General features: G+C 44.9%; 1 protein-coding gene across 1 annotated transcript in view; it reads right to left on the reverse strand.

Annotated features, from left to right (window-relative positions):
* Positions 1–1,225: 1,225 nt before the first annotated feature.
* LOC146079726 (patched domain-containing protein 3-like) overlaps positions 1,226–26,984 on the reverse strand; it is a 50,313-nt gene continuing 24,554 nt past the window's right edge. Inside the window, exons 2-4 of the mRNA XM_083186385.1 lie at positions 17,990–18,111; positions 4,350–4,495; positions 1,226–3,357 (exon numbers count right to left, since the gene is read on the reverse strand). Of these exons, the coding sequence (XP_083042511.1) occupies positions 1,652–3,357; positions 4,350–4,495; positions 17,990–18,111 (1,974 nt within the window). The 3' untranslated portion in view covers positions 1,226–1,651. The remainder of the gene's footprint in view (positions 3,358–4,349; positions 4,496–17,989; positions 18,112–26,984) is intronic.

Below are 26,984 nucleotides of genomic sequence, written 5' to 3' on the forward strand. Positions count from 1 at the left end.
TTTCTGTGCAGGGTAAATACTGGCTGCATTATTTTTACACTGCAAGTTAGATTTCAGTTTCAACACACCCCACCCAAATTTAACTCTCTCTGCACATTTTACATCTGCCCCACCTACAGTGCACATGGTGTTGCCCATTTTGAGAACAAATTTGTACTGCGATCAGATCTAATTTGTTATTGCGCATTTGTGGCACAATTTTTGGTCTGGAATAGGATAGCCTGGTACCCACTATTGGGCTTAAATCGCAATAACAGCCTTTTTTGTTCATCTGAAAAAATAATCAGGGCTAATTAGGTACCCCTCACCTAAACTGAGCACGTTCCTGCGACCAGCGATCACTACAGGGGTAAAAACGGGAGCGCGCACCCGGCGATATATTGCCAGTTCACACTCCCATCGTGGGCGATGGGGATTAAGTATACTTAATGGACTCCTGACAGGATTCCCTCCATCGGGATACCAGTATTGGTATTCTGGATGCCGGCATCCGAAAATGCTGGTCATCAGTACAGTATGTATCCCACTCTCTGTAGGTGTGTCATTAACATTCTATGGGATCAGGTGTGTATAAGTGCAGTGGCATAATTAAATTTGTGCGCCCCCCTTCCTCTTACCCCCCACTTTCCACCTCCCCGCTGCATCTGCCGCCACTGGCCCAACGGGACCAGCAGATCCTCCTGTCTGGGGTCCCAGTGCTTCTGCTGTTACATTTAAAATACTACTTTCAAAATGGCCGCCGCCTTACAACAGACAGTTATTTAGGACGCAAGAGGATCCTTTATAACAGCCTGCTGTGAGGGGGGGGCATTTTGTGAGGGATATTTGCGCCGGGACTGCAGGCAGGAAGCTCTGCTGGTACCGGCAAGCCAGCAGCAACAGACTCTGCGGCCCACAAGCCACCACAGGGTCTGTGGAGCTATAGTCATGCCACTGTATGAGTGTCTTTATACACTGTGTGGTCTCATGCATTCATGTGCTGCATTTATATATTATTGTGAGTGTCTACTTTGTATTACAGTGCATCTGGTAATGCGCCTCTCTGTGTGCAATATGGAAGCACCAAATGCAGCCTTGCAGTAAATGCAACATCTAATTGACCCAACAAATTACTGTAAAATAACACTGAGACGATTAGGCAATAGAAAAACTGTTTAAATATTAATTTTTTTTTGTGTTACAAGAAAATCTGATACATAAGTATTGGTACATGTGCAATCAATTACATGCAATTCATATACACTAAATATAAAATGATCCACAACATAAATATACTTTATGTAAAATGAATCCTAGTAACATACTCTAATACTACCAAGTGGAAATCAGACATAAGTATAGACGCAATAGTTATACATAGTTACATAGTAGGTAAGGCTGAAAAAAGACTTGCGTCCATCTAGTTCAACCTGGTATAGATATCCATTGCTGATTTGGTAGGTTCTGGTATTTTACAGACAAATTATATTTCTTATTTGTACCCATGGATGTTTTTCTCCAGTAAATGTTTGTCTAACTTTGCCTTGAACGCATTTAATGAGCCAGCCGTTACCACCTCTCTGGGAATGATATTGTTTTATATAGAAATGGAAGCATAAATAAAATGTGATTAAGCATGTTACTTTAAAAGGACAAATGTTATGAGAAGAACCTATGGACAGTCAGCATCTGGAACAAAAATGTTGTTAGCAAAAGTTTGTATTGCTTTGCCATGTTTATTATAGTACTGTTCTCCCATCTCACCTTCTAGATTACCATAACTGTTTGGATTTTCTCCGATGGCAGCAGACACTTGGCTTTTAGATGTTTTCCTTTTTGTGCCATCATCACGATTTCTGCCACATTTTCCAAACAAGGTTAGAAAAACGGGAAGAAAAACCAGCCCATGCAGAATCCCAAATGTGATAACCAGGAATATGATCTTAAAGAATGTTCTAAAGATGTAACTCGCTGATGTGGAAAGAGCAATAACCCCGAGAATGGTGGACAGAGCACCCTGCACTATAGGATAACCAAGAGAGTGTAGAGCGTCGTTCATCCTCTCATTGACTGTGGACTTCTGGCTAGACACATAGGCATATGAAATGTGCGCTGAGAAGTCAACAGAGAACCCAATGCAGATAACAAGGTTGATCATAGAGATGGAATCTAAGTTAACATCCCAAAAAGCCATAAAGCCGGTGACCCCAACTATAATAGATGCTATGGTAAAAGTCACCCACAGGGAACATAGAGGATTTGGAATTAGCAGTATTGAGACCACAAACATGGCAGCTGCAGCAACCGCAACATTCTGTATGGTATTCTGGATGATTACGGCATATTGGTCATAGTATATAAAGGCTGGATGGTACACAAGGACCGGGATGTCACAGCTCATCGCTGTGTTCCGGACATGGTATAACATGTCTTTCTCGTCTACTGCAGAAGTAACATTAGCAGTCTGGATAAAGAAACGAGAGGCTTGTATAGACCCTGAGTATATGTCCACATCTTGTTTATAATCGGGAATAAAAGAAAATAGGTTTGACAAATTTCCAATAAAATTATTCTTATCATTTATGTCAAGTTTAAATACATTAGCAATGTCTATGTATGTATCCAACCATGACTCTGAGAGAGACTCACTAACATAGGAGCCACCTTTAAATGACTCTATACACTTGTCAATTTTATGTTGTACATCTGGATCCCAGTATGCAATCTCTTCTGTAACGACAACCATAACTCTGGGACCATACTCTGAGAAATAGGAATCTTCATCGTCATAGAAAGAACGAACGTATGAGTTGTCAACAGCCAAATTGCGTAGATCGATTCCTTCCTGTACCTGCAAGCAGCCATATATACTGCTGGCCAGATATCCACCATACAGACCTAGCACCAAGCACTTGACCCAGATGTTGGTAATAAATGGACCATATTTCTTATGGAAGAAATTAGTAATTGGATGCTCACTCTCAGTACCGGTGATCTGGCTGTATTTTCCCCCGACACAACACATGTTATACGAAGAAGAACGATGATCATCTGGTTGCTCATTCACTTTTCTCCAAATCAGCCAATGCCTATTGCTCTCTTCCCGTCTACCATTAAGGGCTAAAAATGCCCCAAGGAAAGTGATATTATACAGGAAACAGAATAATAGGGCGGTTCCGGTATAGATACAGAATGATTGCACGGATTGGAAAGGTGTCATAATCCCAATGTAGAAAGCAAGAACATCTGTGAGCGTTGTGATTGTTATGGAGACTGCGGCGTCACTGTATGTCTCAGCCATTCTTTCTTCAACTGTTCTCTTTACTTTAGTTTGTTGCCAACTGGAAACCATAATGAACATGTCATCCACGCCAACACCTGGAAAACAAAGCATTTATATGAAGGGTATAGAAATTTGAAAGGGATTTAGTAACCATCCCAGGGTGTACTGTAGCGTCTGCACACTAGAAAAGCACGCATGGTCTCTCAAAGGGGGGCGTGTCCTTAAGATGACAGGGGTGTTGAAGCAGACTGGGGTAGTGATGCTGACACACAGACATGATGCATTGTCACTGACACACTGACAGATGGATGCTTGCACAATGAAAGACTTAGCACAGACAAATGGTTACACACAGATAGACTGACACACCGACAGGCAGACACTGCCACACCAAAGTTGACAGACGCTGACATAGGAATAAACTGACACATGGATGATGACACACTGATTTTATTTTAACATCTTTTGGCCCCCTGTCTTAAGTACCCCATATGTGAATAGCCTTAATTGAGCTCTATCAGGGGGGCCATGAGGTAGGGGGCCATTTGGGACCAATTGGGCAGCGAGATGGACAAAGTGGGAAATTGAGAGGAATGTGTGAAATGGATGGTGACAATGGTGCATAGCTGTCCCCGAGGAGGTGCCAACCTACAGTAACTAGCCACATACTACTAGGTAATTGAACAGGAAGGTCCTGCACTAAATACAACTATAGTGCAGGATGGTATAATAATATAATATATTAATATACTATATATCAGCACCTAAGTATTAGTGACATACTACTAGGTGCATGGGAGAGGAGAGCCCCAGAGGCAAGCGGAGAAGAGCTGGGGGGCGCGGAAGAGGTGGAGGGGACAGTGCACGTCTTGATGCTGGTTGGCCGTGGTGATCCTTGCATTGACCACATTGCCCCATGCACCCAGGAATATTGTCTGGTGCCATTTGTTGAAGTGAAGTACCCACACCATTCTGGTGCCTATGTTGGTGCATATATATTGGATATATACGCATAAGTAAATGTAACAACTCCTAACTTGAACCATATGGTATTCAGTCTTATAGTACACCCTTCTAATAAACTTACCCAGAATAAGAAATGGAGCATTTGCTACTGTGACGACAAAGGGCACTCCACACAGTAACAGCAGACCAAAGCTGGTGAGAACGGCCAATCCAGAAGAAAGGACTCCGAAAGCAGCGACCCAGAATTTATTTCTCACACAGTCAAATCTGTGAAATATGACACACCAGAGAAATGACATTTTTTTTTTAAATCATTGATTGAAATATTATTATTTTTACCTCAAACTTATTTTATTTTATTTATTCTTCGTTATAGCATATGAAGAAAATAAACAAGGCAGGAGAGAAAGCTGGAGAAAAAAGCAAAGAGGGGGTGTAAATACAACAAGAGAAGGGTGGGGAAAAAGAAGAGGAGGGTACGTCATTGTGGTATTCGGATGTCTAGTCAGTTGTCAGAATCTGTGAGGTGTTACTGAGGTCCTCCATAGCCATGTCGAAATCATCTCTACGTATCCAGCGGGAGATGGGCGGTTGTATAGAGGTCCACCAAAAGCAAGGTATGGTTGTCCTAGCTGCATTCACTAAATGCCGTAGCAATTACTTTTTGTATTGGGAAAGTGGCATATCCACTAAACTAAGGAACCAGAACTCAGGAGTTTCTGTAACTGGGTATCCAGTGAGCTCACGAGTAATCTTATGGACTTGCTGCCAAAAACCAGTAACTATACTGCAGTGCCACAATGTGAAAAGGGGTGCCCTGTGATTGTTTGCAACTCCAGCAAAGGGCAGATACCATCGGGAACATACGATGGACCTGTTTAGGTCAGCAGTACCAACTGGACATTATTTTATATTTTGTCTCTAAGACTTGAATGGAAGGGGAACTATAGATACAAGACCATTGGATCTCAGTGGGTTCTCGCTTAAGGTCTCTATGCTAGTCTTGGGGCTGGAATTGATAGACTGATTAGACAAATTTGGTATAGCTGTAATATTAGATGTCTAGGTGTGGACTCAGCTAAAAATACATTTTCAAAAGGAGTAGGAGACCACCCCAAAGTACGAGCTGGTATGGAAGCTATAAAGTGTCCTAGTTGCAAATAAACCCAAAAACTACTAGAAGGTAGGCCATACGTTTGAGTGAAATCTGTAAATAGATGGAGACCTGTAGGACCTACTAAGTGACATCTTTGTGATACCAGTTTTGGCCCAGACAGAAAGAGAAGATTGAGCTAGAGAACTCGGTGGTAAGTCTGGGTGAAATAGTAAGGGCATTGGCAAGGAAGGACCCGGGCTAAAGGCAGGTAGGTTTTTTTTCAAGTAGCGTAGATTTGGGAGTTTAAGATGAGGGATTTTTAGAAGCCAAAATATGATATGAGTGTGGGTATTAGTGGACGTGGTGCCTGCAATTAGGGGCCATTGTTTGACAGCAGGGAAATATGACATTTCAAGAATGCTTGCAAGGTGAGTCGCATGATAATAACTGACAAAGTGTAGAAGTCGTAGACCTCCCTCTTTGTGCCATCTAATTAGAATTGATTTAGATAGCCTATGTCCTGTCTTTCCCTAAACAAAACAACCCACAGCGGTCTGAAGTCCTGTAAAAAAGGATGCACAAATTCTCCTAGGGGAAATACAGGTGCTGAAAGGAGTCCAATTACCAAGCTGCTCTGTTGAGTGGGGGAGTCAATCCCACTAATAGAAACAGACAGAAAGCAGAAATGCCACAGCGCTAATACGTGAGGAGGAATTAAAATATACCATGGCATATTATGATTGACATTATCTTTTGATTTATATTATTATAAAAGTTCATTAAATCATTTTTTATATATCCCATGAGATATTTTAATTCCTCCTACATATTAGCGCTGTGGCATTTCTGTTTTCTGTCTGTAAAAAAGGAGTCTGGTATTATGATGGGCAGTGCCTCTAGGACATACAGTACCTTTGGCAGCACGTTCATTTCTATAGTGTTAATCCTACCCCACCAGGACAAATGGACAAATGGAGAGCTGTCCACTTATCAAAATCCATCTTCAGCTTGTGCAACATTGGGAGGAAATGAAGCCAATCAGGAATGACACAAGACAGAAGAACCTCTAAATATTTGAAATGTGAAGGATGCCAAAGAAATGGAAACGAGCCGAGGATCCCCTCTTTCACTTGATATAGTTCATTTTAAAATTAGAAAGTGTTAAATCTGCCAAATTCAGACATAAGGGCTGGGATTGAAGTAACAGGGTCAGAAATAGTAATCAGGAGATTGTCAGCGTATAAAGCTAGCTCGTAGGTTTGACCTCCCACCTGTATGCCATGAATATTCTGGTCGGCTCTAATTGCTCTGGCTAGTATTTCTATGCAAAGCACAAAAATGAGGGGAGAGAGATTTCTAATTTCAAATGGATCAGAGAAGGCATAGTTCACTCTGACCTTTGCTGTGGGGGAACAATATAATTCTAGTATTCGCTGGAGACCAGTAGGGCCTAAGCCCAAATGGCTACAACAACCCTCTATGAAATGCCAGTGGACTCTGTTGAAGGCTTTCTCCATGTCGGGAGATAGGAAGACCACATGGGCGGGCCCAGACCGGGAAGCGTGAATACGATCTATGATTTTGGAAGTGTTATCCTTGGCCTCCAGGCTGGGGACAAGGCCCACCAGATCTCCATGCACCACAGCAGGGAGAAGAGGGCCTAATCCGTTCGCTAGCAATTTGGCATAAAGTATCACATTACAATTCAGTAAAGACACAGGTTGGTGGCGCAATCATTGGTCAGGGTCTTTACCCTCCTTTGGTATAACAGAGATTAAGGAGGCTTTAAACATTTTATAGTTACACACTGGGAAGCCCTCTGGATCAGGACTTTTACCCTCTGGGGTGGCTGCCAGTGCTGCCACTGTTGAAAAAGGTCATTCTAGAGAGGTCAAGTCGGCTTCCGAGAGTTTAGGAAAGTCTATTTCGTGTAAATAGTTTGTGATCATCAACCTCTGATTAAGGGCAGCGGATGGGGACTGATCTGGTCTCAGGTTATATGTATAAATAAGTAATAATGTTGGAAAGATTCTGCTATTTGAGGAAGTGTATGGACCAAACCTCCATGTGCCAGTGAACATAAAATTTAAGGCTCTGAGCCTGAAGGGCACGTGCAAGCAGGGCGCCAGGCTTATTACTTCACAAATAATATTTGTCTGCATTTGCCCAGATCTCGTTTGGTGGTATCTTTAAGTAATGTATTTAGCGTCTAGAGATGATTTATGTCAGGCCTCTAGGGTCACGATCAGGTCGAGAAGGAGCTGTCTCTGTGCAGCCTTTAATTTTGTAAAATTAAAAGCCTTTTCATACCCCCACTATCCACATCGGCGTGGAGTTGATTTTATATAGTGTGGCGAGCGCAGCGAGGGGACGCGGATTACATGTAAGGTCATCCACGTCCCCTCGCGGGGCTCGCTGCGATCGACACGCTTCGGGCTCAGTGGCTCGCTGCGCTCGCCACACTATATAGAATCAACTCCATGCCGACGTGGATAGTGGGGGTATGAAAAGGTTGGGAGGACGCGTAACGCGCCCCCTCGCCAAGCTTCGGGTTGCCGTGGATAGTGGGGGTTTGAAAAGGCGCTACAGAACCCCCAACCCTGTAGGCAGGGTTGCTGTACCCTGCCGTAATAGCTACTCAGACGCAGGAGCTTCTCGTTGCTGGAGTGTCTGAGATGCTCCTGCATGTCAAACAGATGGAGTGCCTTTCTGCCAGCGCCAGTATGATACCCTCTCCGCCAAAGAGAGGGGATCATGCTGGCATCGGCAGTGTGAGACAGGTGCTGAGTAGGCTTGCCAGGGACGCCGGGGACAGAGATGCAGTTCCCGGCAACAGTACTGTAGTTACTTGTGTAGTTTCACGGCGGCAGCATATGCTGATAACGTAGTGTTAGACTTCTGTATGTTTATTATAGCAACCACTGTTCTCAACTGTGCTTATAGATAGATATTGTCAGTGTATGTCTGATAGTTGTTGATTAAGTTTTTCAGGTACTTCCTGTTTTCTCTTCCTGGTTGTTATGCAGTAGCTGGTGATGCAGCAAGCAGAGTGCAGCATGTCATCCAAGTTCATCATTAAACGTTCATCAATGAAAATCTTACAGCATCTACTTGTTCTAAATGCGTTCCTGCTAACAGGTTATGGGCCCAGGACTGCAGAAAGAGAAGTAACAAGAGTCAAAAGCACTCAACAGCACTCAAACAGAAAGGCAGAACCCAGAAGAGACATGGCTGCCATTAACAGTGCCTCAGCCAAATTCACAGTGATGAATCTGACTAACCAGAACTACCAGACATGGAAAGTAAAGATGCTGCTTATAAGAGAAGGTACGTGGAAATGCATACAAGAACCTAAACCTCACCCTGTCACAGAGGAATGGACTGAGAAAGATCAGAAAGCCCAGAGTACAATCTCTCTCAGTATAGATGATGATCAGATCGTGCATATATGTAACTGTGACAGTGCAAAAGATATGTGGGATGTGCTGCAGAAAGTACATGAGAGAGCAAATTTAAGCAATAAGCTATATTTAATCAGAAAGCTGTATCAGACTAAACTGCTTAAAGGCCAGGACATGCAGGATTATATAAGATGTACTCTAGAGATGGTAGAGCGTCTGCGTTGCATAGGAGAAGAAATAAAAGACTTTCATATAGCAGCCCTGCTACTCAGTGGTCTCCCAGATAGTTATGAGACACTTGTAACTGCGCTAGATGCCAGACCAGACGATGAACTTACATTAGAGTATGTGAAAGGCAAACTTGTGGATGAATATAAGCGCAAGACTGAGAGCACAAATAAGGATGAAGGATCCTTAGCAGAATCGGCATTAAAGGTGCAGAACTGTTTTAAGAAATCCACTCAGAGACATGAAACACGTGAATGTTTTGTATGTAAGAGACCTGGTCACATAAAGGCAGACTGCAGAGTTTGGAAAGCCAGAATGGATCAGTTAAAGAAACAAGATGCTAAGCAAAAAGCAAACAGTGCTATAAAGGAGCCAGGAAACACTTCTAATGCTGAATTTGCCTTTCATAGTAACAGAGGTACATCAGTGATAAATGCATGGTGCATTGACTCAGGAGCTACAAGTCATATGACTAATGATAAAAATTTCTTCACTCAGTTGGACCAAAGTAATTCAGAAAGAATAGCTACAGCTAATGGACATTACATGGTTTCAGGAGGGATAGGGGAAGGTTATCTTTACTGTCCAGTCTCTCCAACATTTACCAGAAAAATATTTATGAAGAATGTACTGTATGTGTCCAATCTTGACACTAACCTGCTATCAGTGAAAAAGCTCGCCAAGCAAGGACATATTGTGACAAGTGTATTATTACAAATGGAAGCCACATTCTTGCAGAAGGAACTATCAAAGATGAGCTATATCAGTTAAAGTGCAGAGAAGTTGTTAATACCGCTAAGCAGGAGCATATTAACTGCATCCATGTATGGCACCGTCGTCTAGGGCACAGAAATCCAGAAGCAATAAGAAAACTAGCCCAAAAACAGCATGCAAATGGTATCAAAATTGATCCTTGCACACAAATGATGAAGTGTACCAGCTGCCTAAAAGGGAAAATGACAAGAAAACCTTTTCCAAAAGCAAGTAATAGTAGAGCTGAGAATTGTCTGGATATAATTCACACAGATGTATGTGGACCAATGAAAAATATGACCCCAGGACAGAAAAGATATTTTCTTACATTCATTGATGATTACTCCAAATTCACAACTCTTTACCTGCTGCAAAGTAAGGATGAAGTCTCAGAAAAACTTGAAGAATATCTTGCCCAAGTAAACAACAAGTTCGGAAGATTTCCAAAAATAATGCGTGCAGATAATGGCACAGAATACAAGAGTGGCAAAACACAAACCATTCTGAAAAGACATGGAATTACATTCCAGACTACGGTACCATATAATCCAGAGCAAAATGGTGTCGCTGAAAGAATGAATCGGACACTATGTGAAAGTGGGCGGAGCATGCTCTTTGATGCAGATTTGCCAGCAACTTACTGGGGAGAAGCAATCATGACAGCCTGTTATCTGCAAAATCGTTTATTAGGTAAAACAACTGAAAAGACTCCATATGAACTATGGAATGGAAAGAAGCCTGACCTGCATCATATTAAAATATTTGGAAGTAAAGCATTTGTACATGTTCCAAAGGAAAAGCGCTCAAAATGGGATGCTCGAGCAGAGGAAGGAGTGCTCGTAGGTTACAGTGAGTCTCAAAAGGGATACAGAATTCTACATAAAGTACCCAACAAGGTGACAATAAGTAGAAGCGTTATAATTGATGAAAACTCAGTGTATCTTACATTTGAAGAAATGACACAGGCAGTGCAGCTTGAAGAACAACCACCGTCAGTAGAAGAAAATGATATTGAAGTTGCTATAAGTGATCCTGTTACTGCTGAAGAGGAAAGATTACCTCTACCTCCAGTCAGGAGTTCTACAAGGTGTAATAAGAATATTCCACCAAAGCGACTATCTTATCTTGCACGAACAGCACCAGAACCTGAACCAGAATCCTGGAAAGACATGCAAAAACTGCCCACTAATAAAAAGGAAAAATGGATTAAAGCAGCTGATGAAGAAATGGAATCTCTTAAACAGCTCCAGACATGGGAACTTACAGAGTTACCTGTAGGAAAACATGCAGTTGGATGTAAATGGGTTTTTAAAACCAAATATGACTCTGAAGGTAAAGTCCACAGATTTAAAGCAAGATTAGTAGCAAAGGGCTATACTCAAAAATATGGTGAAGATTATGATGCAACTTTTGCACCAGTTGCGAAACAGAGTACTTTCAGAACCTTGATGGCCATAGCTGCTTTAAGAAATATGGAAGTAAGGCATTTTGACATTAAAACTGCTTTTCTCAATGGTGATATTGAAGAAGAATTGTACATGGCTCAGCCTGAAGGTTATATAGTAGAGGGCAAAGAGCATCTTGTCTGCAAATTACAAAAATCTCTCTATGGTCTCAAACAATCAGCAAGAGCATGGAATAGTAAAATAAATGAAGTTTTACTAAACGAAATGTTCACAAGAAGTAAGGCAGACTCATGCCTATACTCCAAGTTTGAAGATGGGAAGTGGATGTATCTACTCTTGTATGTGGATGATTTGATTATTGCCCATGAAGAAAATGAAGAAATCAAAAAGTTAAGTGAAGTTCTGAATTCACACTTTGAAACTAAAGATCTGGGAGAGGTGACATACTATCTAGGAATCCAGATACAGCGGAAAGAAGATGGAATTTTTCTGCTCAATCAATCTGCTAAAATTACTAAAATTCTCAATCAGTTTAAAATGTCAGAGGCTAAAGGTGTGACTACGCCAATGGACGCAGCTTATCTCAAACTGGAAGGAGAAGATGATCTCTTGCCCAATAATGAACAATACAGACAAGCAGTGGGGGCACTTATATATGTGGCAACCACTACAAGGCCAGATATTTCAGTTGCCATGTCTCATCTTTGTAGGCGTGTGAGTAAACCTCGTCAAAGAGATTGGAATGCAATCAAGAGAGTCATGCAGTACCTTAAACACACACAGGACTTGAACCTGACATTGTCAGAAAAAGGAAATCTTGAATTGACAGGATATGTGGATTCAGATTGGGCAGGTGATTACAAGGATCGTAAGTCAACAAGTGGCTACTTGTTCAAGGTTGGAGACAGCCTAATATCATGGTCCAGCAAAAAGCAAATGTCAGTTGCCTTATCATCAACAGAAGCGGAATACATCTCAGCAGCTTATGCCAGTCAAGAAGTTGTTTGGTTACGTCAGTTACTACAGGATTTTGGAGAGTCAGTAGCAAAACCAACGATATTGTTTGAGGACAATCAGGGATGTATAAAACTTGCAAACAGTGAAAAGATAAATGCTAGAACCAAACATATTGATGTGAAGCATCATTATCTACGTGATCTTGTGGAGCAAAATGTAATTCTTCTTGAATATTGTGAGACTGACAATATGTTAGCTGATATTATGACAAAGCCAGTACCAAGGCCAAAGTTTGAGGATATCAGATCTAGAATGGGACTTGTTTGAGAAGCAGTAGTTGAGTGGGGGTGTTAGACTTCTGTATGTTTATTATAGCAACCACTGTTCTCAACTGTGCTTATAGATAGATATTGTCAGTGTATGTCTGATAGTTGTTGATAAAGTTTTTCAGGTACTTCCTGTTTTCTCTTCCTGGTTGTTATGCAGTAGCTGGTGATGCAGCAAGCAGAGTGCAGCATGTCATCCAAGTTATATGTTCATCATTAAACGTTCATCAATGAAAATCTTACAGCATCTACTTGTTCTAAATGCGTTCCTGCTAACACGTAGCCAGGGACGCTTAAGCGGCCGCGGGAACACTACACTACTTCTGACTGACTACGCTAACTACGCTGGCCGCAGGAACACTACGCTGATTCTAACAGGAATGCTACCCTGACGGCGTAACTGCCGCAGTGAAACTACACAAGTACCCAAAAAACACACACAAACACTCATTGTTGCTGCAGTCATGTTAAACTACCCATCTAGATTGGTGCCTAGTCCCGATCAAGTTTACTAACGTTTTTTCGGGTGTATCTTTCCCTGAAAATGCATCTTATTTTCATTGCTATGTGAATAAGATGCACAAGCAAACTATGCTGATTAAAATATGTGGTGTGTGTAAATTCTGTGTCTAACTGCACCTACATCTGTGTACATAATTCTACTTTAGTGTCAGTAGCAACGCAGATTTATTTACACAGAGGAGCTGTCGGCTCTCATGCAACCTCATAAAGTGCGGAGGATAGACAAGGAAGGAGGATCATTTTTCACTTAATTTATGTTGGTGTATCTGTCTCTAGAGCTGGAGTTTATATAAAAGTAATTTTTGTGACTGTAACTTTGAAATAGCTATGTTGTCTTTAGGTGCCCATTAGGGATCCCAATAATCTCCAGAACCGAGACTTGGCACAATTTATTGCATTGTATGTTGCCCTTTAAGGTGTGAACTATCAATATATGAACTGCGTCGGTCATAGATATATGGCGTTGGCTGTGCAACACAGCCGATGCCCGATATATCTAAAGATAGATCGGCGCATCAGTGATTGACAGCTCAGTGGGCTGGTACATGCAAAAGCACCTGCCCATTTGTGTTAGTCCCGACGGAATGGACAGCGTGTATGGAGAACACGTTGCCCGAACCGACTGTAGATAAATCTGCAGATCAATTGATCTGCAGATATATCTCAGTGGTACCCAGCTTTAGTTGTCAGTAGTATCATTTGACATAAGCTTTTACTGGAGCAGAAAGGGGAATCCCAACATTCAACAGATGCTACCCCCATTTTTTAGCTCCTATGGTTGTGTCAGTAGATGAAGCCCCCCCCCCCTCATCATTTTCATTCATTAATCTTTTCAGTGAATACAGAACACCAGTGGCTACTGCATGGAGTATGTATCGGGCATGTGGAAGGTAACAGGATTGTGAACATGGCCCATTTGTATTCCTATACATATGTTTATGATTACAATTTGCTATGTATCAACATTTTAAATTGAAAATTATTAATAAAAATTAGTTAAACGGAAAAAAAGGCCCCTGTCAGTGCCTTTGTTACTAAACACTCTCTCTCTCTCTCTCTTTCACAGAGGAGGACTAGCTCCACCACAGCAGTGTTAGACTGAGAGGGGAGAGGCTCACGGGGGGGGGAAGGGGGGTGTCGGCATGTGATGAAACACAGGGCGGGTCCGGCGTGTGACGTCACAACATGGGCAGCAATAACAGAGGCATTTTGCAGCCGCCGGGCTGACAGGCTGGTGGCATTATACGTTTTCATCAGGACCCACCCACCTAAAAATGTGGGCATGGTTGAAAATCCCCTGGTCCCCCACCGGGCCAGTCCAAGGCTGCCCCATAGTGACAGTTACAGCAATCCCCTCAAAGCAAAAAAAAACGTATCCACATTAGGGATGCCAATCCCAGGGCATTTTTTCAATCCCGGGATCCGGGATTGAAAAATGCTCGATCCCGGGATTGGCATCCCCACCAAAAAAAAAACAACATTTTTAGCATAGGACCCACCCCGGCCGACCCGCACATCTACTTACATTAGAGTGCGGGCGGGCGGCCGGGAGTGGGTTTGGAGGTGCACGGTGCCTCCCGGCAAGTGCACCTCCATAGAAGACAGCAGGCGGGCGGAGGCAGGCGGGCGGCGGAGAATAGGCGGGCAGGCGGGCGGAGTCAGGCCGGCGTGCTGGCGGGCGGCGGAGAAGAGGCGGGTAGGCGGTCACTGGTGACGTGTGGCCTGCGCAGCGTGACCTCTACTGTCACGCTACGCAGGCCGCACGCCGGGTCAGGTTACGGGAACAGCCGGGCAGCATCTGAGCGAGTGCTCAGATGCTGCCCGGCATTAGACTGCGCATGTGCAGTCTAATCCCGAAATCCCGGGATTGGATTCTCCAATGCCGGGATTGAAATCCCAGACTTTTTTAGGCCAAATCCCTGGATCCCGCCGATCCCGATCCCGGGATTGGCCACACTACTACTAATGAGATGTACATTCTAAATATGTTAATAACAGCGGAACAATTACTAGTCTATGCGTACAATATATTACAAATAATTGTATATTCAAACTTAACATATTAATTTACCATCTGACATGTAATTAGAAACAGAGATGAATCAAGATTGTTTATAAACTTTGGAACACGAGAGACAAGAGGGGGGGGGAGGGAAAGGATCCGGGTATTTGTGTGATAAGAGTAGTTTTTTACTATCGTGCATCGCTGATATGTTATGATCACCATATAACCGATCCGATTTGTAAGCTACGGTCTATGTGTATTTCTATACTAGAGGAGCATATTAAGACATGAATAATATTATCCATATCTTCTCAGAATAATCAGGAAATTTTAAGATGATTGAAAAGAGGACATGACTTGGTCAAACTGGGGGGTGGGGGGTCCAGAGGGCTAATGTAAGGGTTCCATTTATCTAGGAAGGAGTTGATAGAGGTATACATGCCAAGCATCACTGAGCGCCTGTCAAACAGCAAGAGTTGAAACAATTTGGACCTGAGTTTGCAGAGGGACATGGTAGATGTTGCTGTCCAGTGAATACTTATCATTTTCTTTGTAAGGGTAAGTATAAGTGTCACCAAATAAATATGTTTCTTGGCGGTAGGGGGAATGTTCCAGTTTCTGAAGTTTAAACATAGTCAGGCTAAAGGGTCTGGTTGCAGGTCAACCAACAGGAGTGAGTTGATGAAATGGAGAACCTTGCGCCAAAATTTCAAAATCTTGGAGCATGCCCAGAAGCAGAGGAAAAATTTAGCATTGGCCATTTTACATTTGTTACATTTTCCTGTCGCTTTCATTGGACATGTGTTTACTTTGTGCGCCGGAGCAATATACAGGTGGTGAATCATTTTAAAATGCACTTCTTGCAAATATGAAGATTGCAAGATTTTGAGAGTTTTAGAGTAGTTTGAGAGTAGTATCTGCGATGAGGTTACCTCAGGGATGTCCGCTACCCATGATTTGACTTAGGTGAGATAAATGAGAGTCGACTGTTGGGATAAGCATCATGTCATATAGATAGCTTGTTTTAGATTTGGAGTGATATAGGTTCATGAAAATCTTCTCAAGATGGTCAGATTGCGGAGGGGTTATAAGAAGGGAGAGTATAGATGTTATATAGTGTCTTGTTTGAAGATACATGAAAAATTGTGTTTTCGGCAGGTCGTATTGGGTTTGGAGGTTTTCAAAGGAGAACAGAGTTCCACCTGGGTCAAATAATTTAGTTGCTAAATCTAGGCCTTTGCAATGCCACTCTGAGAAACACGGGTTGGTTATGGAGGGTGGAAAGTTGGGGTTACCCCATATGGGTATGAAGGGAGAGATTTTGGGATTTCTACGCTGCCTTCTATTAATTTGAAGCCATGCTTCATAGGTACTTTCGAATAGTATATGATTTAAAATTTCTTGTGAAATAAGAGGGATTTGTGAATGGAGTAAGGCGCTGGTATAGAAGGGGTGAAATCTAGGTCATTGTCAGTGTAATGGAATTGAGAAAGCCACCCTGTGAGCGGAGAAACGTGTTTTCCTAGGAGTCTGACTGAGAAGCTGGCCGCCCGGTTCATCTACACCACAAAGTGATCTTGTGTGTGTCACCGACACCAAAGCACGGCTGGAGCAGTGGCAGAGTTCCCCTAAGTGCTGCTACACCACGGGAACTCGGTGCAAAACGGCAACCAGCCGCCGGAATTGACTGAGGCCAGACTCTCCACACGCTGACACCGGAGAGAAACAATCATTAGCGGTGCCACCCACATTCAGCCGCACCATTCAAGCGGCGTCTCCGGGTATCAGGTCCAAGTGAAGACCCTCCACAAAAGCGGCAACCTTTCAACCTAAGGACCAGTAATATAAAATCTATTGCTGACACTGTCCTTTGCAAATGGTCGGGCATTTAGCCTTAACTATTGAATATTGGATGTGCTTATCATAGTAATACCTGAGTCTTTTAATTAAGGATATCCCTAACCAAAGCAAAACGTGCTTAAGGACTCATTTTTATACCCAGACGCGAGTAACTGCATATTTCATATATGGACGGTGCTTTGTGCCTATCATAGGCTGACTAATCAGTGCTGCTAATTTGTTTTAATATCAATTCATCCATTGTCCCCCCCCCTCCTTTGTTTTTTTTTGTTTTTTATATTTTTCTTTTATTTTTATTTCTATTTTTATTTATATATTTTTTCATGTTTTGGTTATTGTTATTATTGTATGTACAGTTTTATTCTTAATCTTTACTGTGCACACGCACAGAATCAGTTGAGTTTGTGTACCTAATACATTTTATTAAATTGTATTGAGTCTATGATTCACTTCAGCACCCCTTGCTAATTTCTGTGTTCTATTGGTTAAGTGTGGAGGTTGGCAACCCTCCAGCACGGTGGCAGCAGAAGTTGAATAGCCCAGTACACACTAAGCTATTCCCGAGCGCAATAGACACTTGTTGTTGGTCATCTGCAAATAGCGCTCGTTTTAATTCTGTATTCTTTAAGTATATGCCAGTATATGCTGTGGAGTTACGTAGAGCTATTGTAAGGGGTTCTATCGAAATGGCAAATAGAAGGGGAGATAGGGGGCAACCTTTGTCTCGTTCCCTTTTGGATATCAAACGGGGGGAATAGAAACCCATTACATGCTATTTGGATGCAATCACAGGGGACTTTAAAATAAAACTTATCTTATGGAAAGTACATTTTGGCCCAGAACAGGTGATGATGGCACATTTAATTAGAGGATCACCAAATCTAATTCTTTCTGCATATTTTACATCTGCCCCCCTGCAGTGCACATGGTTTTGTCCATCTAAGAAGGAATTTGCCAGAAGGATTGAAACAGAATAAGGCCCATGGGTCTCATTTTTTAAACTAGAATAAACAAGCCAAATAATTTACAATTTGAAATGTAATTATTATCCATTAAATAAATGATTTATGTTTCAAACAATATCTAATGCAAATATAAATATTTTTATTTCTATTACAATATTAATCACGTAAAAATTTCAATGCACTTTAAAGTAATTGATTTATAATATAATAACTGTTATATTTATGAAGAAAAATAGTCTTACCTTACACATGAAACAATAGAAAAGAATATAGTGATGAAGTATGTAATGGAAAAAAGTGGGATCACCGTTTTTGTTGTGCCTTCAAATTCTTGTTGCCGAGATACTGATGTGAAATAGGAGATCTGGTTTAGAATGAAAGAAAAACAGACAGAAAAAAAAAACCCAGGAAGAGTGATTATAGGATTTGAAAACCCATCAATAATATATTCAAGTATGAGACATAAGTCAAAACATTGGGAGAAATGTAATAGGATGAGAGATTCAGAAAGTGAGAGATTTGATAAGAAATCTCCATTTGTTTTAAAGCGGCAATCATTTACACTGCAAGACCAGTTTGATTTTGAAGTGTAAATTATTGCCGGTTTACAAAAACTGGAGATTTCTTACCAAATCTCTGAATCTCTCATCCTATTAAATTTCACCCACAATGTTCCCAAAAAAACCCACCATAGATACTCTAACAGTGACCATACACTGCTGCGAGTGATCGCATGCATAGGAGAATCTAAGGGGTGGTCCGGGGGTGCACCGGACCACCCATTAGACTGGCCGGCCGTTCTGCACATTTAACTAAATCAAACCAAAACCCTTCATTGTTTGCAGGCTGCATTAGCAGCTATGTGAGGCGCTGCCTGCCAGCGGCTGAAATCCACCAAGCACTCCCCAGTCAGCGCCGGCGGTGACAGACAGCAGCGGCAGCTGCAGCAATAGCCACGGTACTCTTTACCTAGCACGGCGCCCATCACGGGCATTGAATGCACTAAAAAAATCGGGTGCGACGCGACTGACGCGATGCCCGCGATTTCCCGTAGGGAACAATGTCAAATGTCTCAATTGACCCGATTTTTCTGTTCAATGCCTCAATTGACCCGATTTTTCCATTAAATGGCCCACAGAGGCCAAATAGGCACCCTAAAGTGTGAAATGGCCCCCACAATTGTTAACGCCACCCCACGATCAACGTGAACCCGAAGCGTGGCGAGCGCAGCGAGCCCGCGTGGGGCAGCGGTACGCGTCCTATGACCTTTTCATACCCCCACTATCCACGTCGGCGTGGAGTTGAGAATAGAATAGTGTGGCAAGCGCAGCGAGCCCCGCGAGGGGACGCAGATACCTGTGAAGCCCGCGAAGGGACGCGTTTACCTGTGAAGGTATCCGCGTCCGCTCGCTGCGCTCGCCACACTATTCTATTCTCAACTCCACGCCGAAGTGGATAGTGGGGGTATGAAAAGGTCGTAGGACGCTTACCGCCGCCCCTCGCGGGCTCGCTGCGCTCGCCACGCTTCGGGTTCACGTTGATCGTGGGGTGGCGTTAACAATTGTGGGGGCCATTTCACACTTCAGGGTGGCTATTTGGCCTCTGTGGGCCATTTAACATTGTTTCCTATGGAAAAATCGGGTCAATTGAGGCATTGAACAGTAAAATCGGGTCAATTGAGAAATTTAACATTGTTCCCTATGGAAAATCGCGGGCATCGCGTCGGTCGCACCCGATTTTTAGTGCATTCAATGCCCGCGATTTTTTTTACCTGCGATGCCCACGATCAAAATCGTGGGCGCCGTGCTAGGTAAAGAGTACCATAGCCACTTATCATTCCCGCTCACCTCCCAGCAATAGAGGAAGCAGCGGCCCCTGCTTGCTCTGAGCGCCGAGTGGCACCACAGTGCTCCAGAGTGGAGCTATCAACTTCTACAGTGTCCCGCTGCCAGCAGCTCCGGAACACCCCCAGCAGCTCAATGGAAACCAGGGGGCAGCAGCTGTGCTGTGCTGGCCAGAAGTAAGTCGATTGTGGGGGGATCTTTCACTGTGTAATATGGGGGGAGAGGGTTTGGTAGTGGCTTGGACACTGAAGGGGGAGAGGGTAGGTTGGTAATGGACTGTAATATGGTGGGTGAGAGGGTATTTTGGTTGTGGACTGTGTGATATGGACCTGTGTTCCTCTGTCAATATGTCTGCAAAGTATGTGACAAAATGCAGCACTATATGGGGCAGTCAAAATGTCTTGTGTGTATGTAAAGTCCATGTGTATGAGGGAGGCAGTATCTCTATTTAATGTGAGCCCCTTCTTCCTTCCATCTGTTTGTATGTCTGTTCATTTATCTATGCCTGCCCCTTGTCTGTCTGTGCACCCACCTTTATGTCTATACCTCTATATCAGGGGTGGGGAACCTTTTTTGTGCCAAGGGCCGTTTGTATGTGAAAAAAATCCTTCGGGGGCCATATGTAAAAATGTCTCTTACAAATTGTCCTGCTGCAGCCTTCCCACGCTTCGGCGGCTGCCGCTGAATAGGACTGACAGTCTCCAGTTCCTGTTGATTAAGAGGAATCTTGCAAGAACTACCGAACTCTTGTGAGAATTCCCCTCTACTTGAGTCCTGGCAAAGCCCCCTGGTGGGTGGGAGGGCCACTCAAACGGCTACGGGGGCCACATACGGCCCCAGGGCCTGAGGTTCCCCACCCCTGCTCTATATGGTGCTTCCATCTGTCTGTCAATGCCCCCAGGTCAATACTGTGTTGTAGTTGGGTAGTATATGGGGGAGTGACTTGCCCCTGTTAAGCCATGCCCCTCAAATTATGCCACACCCCTTTTTGGCTCCGCCGCGTGCAAATCCATTATGCTTGGTCTGGGACCAGCCATTAGCAGATTTCTAGATTCACCTATGATCGCATGCTAGCTGCACTCATGTAAAAATGTGACAAATGACACCAGTGTACGGTCACCTTAAGTTGCCATGACTCAGACATATTTGGGGACCACTGAGCTATTCACTTATCAGCTCTGATCTAAGGTCCCCATACATTACTGCAACTCTCCGAGGGTAGACGCCGCAGCCAATCCTCCATGAGCCGCCTGGGATCTTCCCAGGCGGCAGTCACGTATGTGATATATTGCATGGGGCCATTTTGCATGCGAGATATCACATGCAATCCCTTCCTCCACTGCCAGGAGGCAGTCCGAGTCAGAGGTCGGAAGTTAAAGCAGGTCCAATCCCCGAATCCGATCTGGTGTGCATGGGACCACGCATCTGTCCCATGTTAGAGGCTTGGATGAGTATCTTCTATTGTTAGATGTGATAAGCCTATAAATATTACTTTTATGAATTTTGCACAGACAGTAAATGTATCTTGCACTTTAATTAGCCATTATAACCAACTAATAAATCACATATAGCAAAGTGTGGTATAATACCATATTCCCCAATCTCCTGCAGTGTCTCTTGGTACTGGGAGAGATGTCCTGATGTCTTTCACAGTCCATTCCCACAGTGCCCTGTTCCGATGAGCCACGGCATTTAGGCAGTACTGGAGAGTCAGGACTCAGGAGAGTGAGCTCAGGTGGACAGCTGCTAATTGAACTGATTCTGAGGACACGGGATGAGGTTTATGAAGCTGGCAGTTAAAATACCGGCGCTGGAATCCCAAACGGCAGCCACAGCAGTGCCAGAATCCCAACATCAGTGGAAATTATAAAAAAAAAAAAAAAAAACTTCTATAGCTTATACAATAATAATAACTAGGTGATTCATCCTGCCCTACGGGCGCTCTTCACACTGGCGTAAGGGTCTGCGCCCCCTTAATTTGTGAACGTTTATATTGTGAGAAATATGGTTAGAATTGTATGTAAGATGCCTGTATTGCAACTTGAGTTATAGGTGAAATGTGTTAAATAGAGAGCATATGATTTGGAAGGGGTGTGTATTGTTTTGTTTAATTAAAAAGCGGTTACAGAGTAAGATGTACATCGTGTTGTTGAGGTGTGTGTGTCAAGGGAAGGGGGGGGTGCAGGGGGGGTGGTGCGGGGGTCCGTGAATCGCAGGAGGGGGCATGAATCGTGGGAGGGGGGGTCGTGGGGGCTGCCGTGAATTGTGTGAGGGGGGGGGGGCGTGAATCGCGGGAGGGGGGGGGTCAGCGAATCGCAGGAGGGGATCTGCAAATTTACGGGAGGGGGCGCTTGAGGGGGGGAGGTGAAACCGCGCGGGGGGGCAAATCGCGGGAGGGGGGCGTGGGAGGTGCCGAGGGGGTCCGCAAATCGCGGGAGGGGGGCACTATGGGGGTTCCGTGAATCGCGGGAGGGGTCGGGGGTCCGCAAATCGCGGGCGGGGGCTAACATCACGGGAGGGGGCGCGAATTGCGGGAGGGGGGGTCGCAAATGACAGGAGGGGGGTGCCATGAATCGCAAGAGGAGGCGGTGGTGCGCAAATCGTGGGGGTTGGGTCGCGGGGGTCCCGCGAATAGTGGGAGGGGGGGATCGCGGGGGTCCCATGAATCGGGGGGGTCGCGGGGGTCCGGGGGGTGGGGAGCAGGGCTATTTTTCAGCAGGCTCCAGCAGGAACTGAGGCCCTTATTCTAGTTCACTCTTTCTGACAAAATATTTCTTAGATGGACAAAACCATGTGCACTGCAGGTGAGGCAGGTGTTACTTGTGCAGAGATAATTAGATTTGGGTGGGGTTTTACATCTGCCTCACCTGCAGTGCACATGGTTTTGTCCATCTAAGAAATATTTTGTCAGAAAGAGTGAAAGGTCCTCAGTTTCTGCTGGAGCCTGCTGAAAATTAGCCCTGGTGGGGAGTAATGGTGGATGGTGGGCTCAGCCCTGGTGGGGAGTAATGGTAGATGGTGGGCTGTGGAGTAATGGTGGATGGTGGGCGTGTACTGTAGCCCTGGCTAGGCGGGGGCGAAGTGATGTCAAGGGGGTGGAACGTTATACACATGAAAACGTTATACACATAAAACACTGGTCTTTTCCCTAGGGGGGGGGCGGGTTTGTGTATGCTGCTGGGCGGGAACGTTATATACACAGGGGATGAGTGACAGATCTGGCTAAATATATAAGAGATAATAGTAATAATAATAATAATAAAAACTGGCAAAGGCTGATTGTATGACTGTATATTCCCTTGTTATAGTCAGGGCTGGCGACACCACTAGGCATTTTAGGCATTTGCCTAGGGCGCTGGCCACTGGAGGGCGAAAGATGGAGCAGGTGTCCCACTCCCTGGATGGTATGGCCACCTCTACATCGCCCATCCTCCCCCCGCCCCCCTGTGGAGTGACAGGCTGACACCCGTACACCACACACTGCGTGCCCTGTCCTTCTGCAGACAGTGCACGCTCACACACCCTCCCATGTCCTGCCATGTGGAGCGACCCGGCAGCAGTAGCCTGGGTCTTGGATGTGGATCATCTTGTGCGATTGCATCCAATCTATGGGTCCTGGATGTGACATGGAGGTGAGCGCCACATCGCCCGGCACCCCACCCTCCCCACCATTATTCTGGGGCCCTTAAATTTATGAATGTCTCCTCCTTAGAGACATGCGGTCACCATCAGCTTAACCATACCTCCCAACTTTGGCACTTCAGAAATTTTCAGGGGCGTGGCCTAATTTGGGGGCATGGCCTATACTCGCGGCTCTTCCGCGAGGCCACGCCCCCATTTTGCCGCTATGGGGGCATGACCCAGAGGCTCTGTGAGCCTCTAGCCATGCCCCCAGCCCCCTGGCTGCGGGAATAGACGCTGTGCGCATGCGCACAGCGTTTATTCCCCGCTGCTTAGCAGCTGACAGGGGGGACTCCCAACAGCCCCCCCACACCGCGGGACACTGCCACCCGCGGGTGGGACAGCGGGACAGGCCCTGACAATCGGGACTGTCCCGATAAAATCGGGACTGTTGGGAGGTATGGCTTAACCATGAATGAGATGCACGTGCCACTTTAGCATAAAAATACAACATTATGGGGCCCATTTACTCTTTATTCAGTTGAACTTGGTTGGAAATGGGTCACGTGGTGCCATGGGTAACAGGGGTGGGATGAAAAGGGGAGCTGAGGAGGAAGTGTGTGAGAAGGAGACCGTGATGGCTCCAAAGGAGAGGCCAGCCCATAATAACTAGCTGGGTACAGGGGGAAGGAGGGCCCTGGAGGCAGAAGAGAAGGACTGTGGGGAGGGAGGAGATGGAGCACCCAGAAAGGGCATTATCTCTGTCTGTATTAACTGTATTAACGTGCACTGTGCGTAATGACTCAGTATTTTGACTGGCACCTCTAAAATATTTAGGGATAGGGAGGTGATCCCCCCCCCCCTCCCTGTTCCAGTGCCTATGGCTGTGAGTCTACTTGGGAAAGGCTCTGTCCGCTTTGGGCAATGCTGTAAATTCTTCGGCAGACTTGTCAGTAAGTCCTCAAAAAATATGTCCAAATATGTCTACACTGTGTGGTTAGAGAAAAAGAAGATTTCTTGTTTGTTTTTTTTAAAAGACAAAAGTTTTTTTTAAATTATTGTATAGTTTTCAATAATACCCCTTTTACTCAAAAAGCGCAGCGACCCGGCGTTTGCTCCCTTTTACACCGCCCGCAGTCCCCTGCCGCTGCTTGGAGATGATGTCATCTCCAAGTGACGATCGCCACCACCGGGACCCGTACCGCTGCGCTGGGGGCAAGCCCAGCACTAAGGTAATCTGCTGGACTGCCCCCAGCCCCCGTGCACCCCCCAGCCCTTGTCCGGGAGGTGAATGGATGCCACACACAGGCATCCATTCACCTTCACCGCTGCTGCTGTCTGCAGAGTATAGCAGACAGCAGCGCAGGCTGTGTGTGCCCCCTGTCCAACCTGCAGATGCTGCGGTCCGCAGGTTGGACGTCCCCCATTGATGTAAATGGGAGCCGGGTCGGATGACCCGGCATACCGATTTACACTGCCCTCTACCCAGGTCCTAGCCGTGTTCTACCCAGGTCAGGACCTGGGTAGTAGTCCCGTGTAAAGGGACACGGCGTGTCCCATTTACACCGCCGCTGACCCGGGTCTGACCCACCGAAGACCCGGGGTTTTGCGGTGGTGTAAAAGAGGTATAATTGTTTGGGTGAGTCACAAACTATTGGCTACATTAAAGGGAAAATCGTATGAAAATCTCCAGGTCACTAATCCAGGAGGGCACCAAGTAATTTGGTTGGGGTGCATTAGGTCGACATGCATTAAGGTCAACATGACTGATTTTCGACATGCAGGAAGGTCTACATGGGTTAGGTCGACAAGTCATTAGGTTGACATGGGGAAGGTCGACAGTCAAAAAGTCGACATGTGTTTTTTTGCTTTTTCTGAGCCAACATGTGCCGACAGGCGGTATTTCATGCCCTACCATCCACTAGGGCATGGTTGGAGAATAAAATAACGTGCCGAGCGTAGCGAGACATTGCGCCTCAATCATGGCGAGCGCAGAGAGCCATGTGAGGGGATGTGGTGCTAAGCTTCAGTGTCCATGTCGACTGTGTTGGAATTCGGGACAAAAAAAGTGAAAACCCCCATGTCAACCTTTTGACTGTCGATCTAATGCTTGGACATAATGACCTGTCGACCTAACCCATGTTGACCTTCAGTCATGTCGACCTTCCTGTAGGTTGACCTTCAGTCATGTCGACCTTAATGCATGTTGACCTAGTGGTGTCAACCTAGTTGCTATCTATCCAATGATCTATACCCATTTGGTTGGTTGCACCAGGCAGACTACAGTGGCCAAAAGGTTCTTAAGGTCCAGGCATGCTGGCACTTGTAGTTTGCCAAGTGCCATCATGCTAGGGCAGGCTTGCTGAGATTTGTAAGCTGCTTGTAAAGAACAAAATAAACACTTTCTTTACTTTTACCCTCAGTAGCGGATTTACCACAATGCAACCAAAGTGGCTGCTTAGGGTCATGTATATCCCAGGGAGTACGCACTACAATCCTCCAGCTCCAATCATGGGTGGCAGGGGCATGGGCACATGCTGCATGGTGATGTATTAATATGCTATTATACTCTGTTTTTTTTCTTCATGAAACTGTGTGCTGGTCCTTTACTCTCTCATCTGGCATGGTTGGGTAAGTGTAGTTTTTTATACAGTATATCCAGAGAGTGATGTATTTCTCAGGTCACAACTGCCCTATAAAGGGTTAAGAAGGAGCCTTCCAGCCTCAGAGAATGCGCTTTGCAGCCAGGTAACAGAACCTGGTTCACCTCCTCCAAAGGCAAGATGGAGGAAATTTTTGTACTGTACACTAACTTCTGTGGTGGCTGTACAACAGACCACACAGGAGCTGTTAGTAAGCCTCAAAAAATCCAAAATTGAGGAGTCTACCTCTGGCCAGTTAAAATAAATGTCTGTTGGTGATGACCCAGAGACATAGCGTCTCATTTTTAGCACAACGTTTAAAGTGGCCGCAAGTCAGCTGAGCAGATAAATTAGCTCCTTACCTCACTGAGGAGTCACAGAAACCCAGACAGCTAAGCTGCTGATTATGAAAAAAGAAAAACAGCTATTCTGACCTGTAGGGGTCTTACCACAGCGGGTAAAACACAGCGTTTCAGAGACTGGGCCCTATGTCCAGGGGAGTCAGTCCAGAAGCAGCTGGCTGAGCTCACCCGCTATGCAGGGCCGCCATCGGGGGGGTGCAATAGGGACAATGGTCCTGGGCCCGGCCGCACTGACAGACAGGCTATCTCTGCTCGGCCGCTAGCACCCCCTTCACTGCAGCCGCACACACCCACAGTCGCCTGGCCTGGCCGAAGCCTACAACAGTGTCACATTCAGAGACAGTGTCACTGGGAGCCCTCACAAAAAGCCCCCACGTGATGACATCATGCTGCATGGCACATGCCAGACAAAAAAGGATGAGCCCAAGGTACTAGAGATTGTGGTTTTCAGATGATTCCCCGGCCTCTATTTGTCAAACACTTTTTAGTCAGACAGCAGAAGACCGACACAGGAAATCCCCACAAATGGAAAACCCAGACAAACCAAAGATAAACAAACATAAAAACCCGACAGACACAACACCGACAACAACAACAACAACTGAACAACAACAAGAAGACTGACAGTCTATAAAACAGTCACTTATTAGACCGACCACAAAAAAGACCGACAATACATATAATAGACAACAATCAGCCTGACACATGAACAGACCGTCAGCATAAACATAGACATATAGAAGACGGACACCAGAAAAGACTGCATAA

This window comes from Crinia signifera, chromosome 5, assembly GCF_055691185.1.
Source record: "Crinia signifera chromosome 5, ASM5569118v1, whole genome shotgun sequence".
Taxonomy (NCBI): domain Eukaryota; kingdom Metazoa; phylum Chordata; class Amphibia; order Anura; family Myobatrachidae; genus Crinia; species Crinia signifera.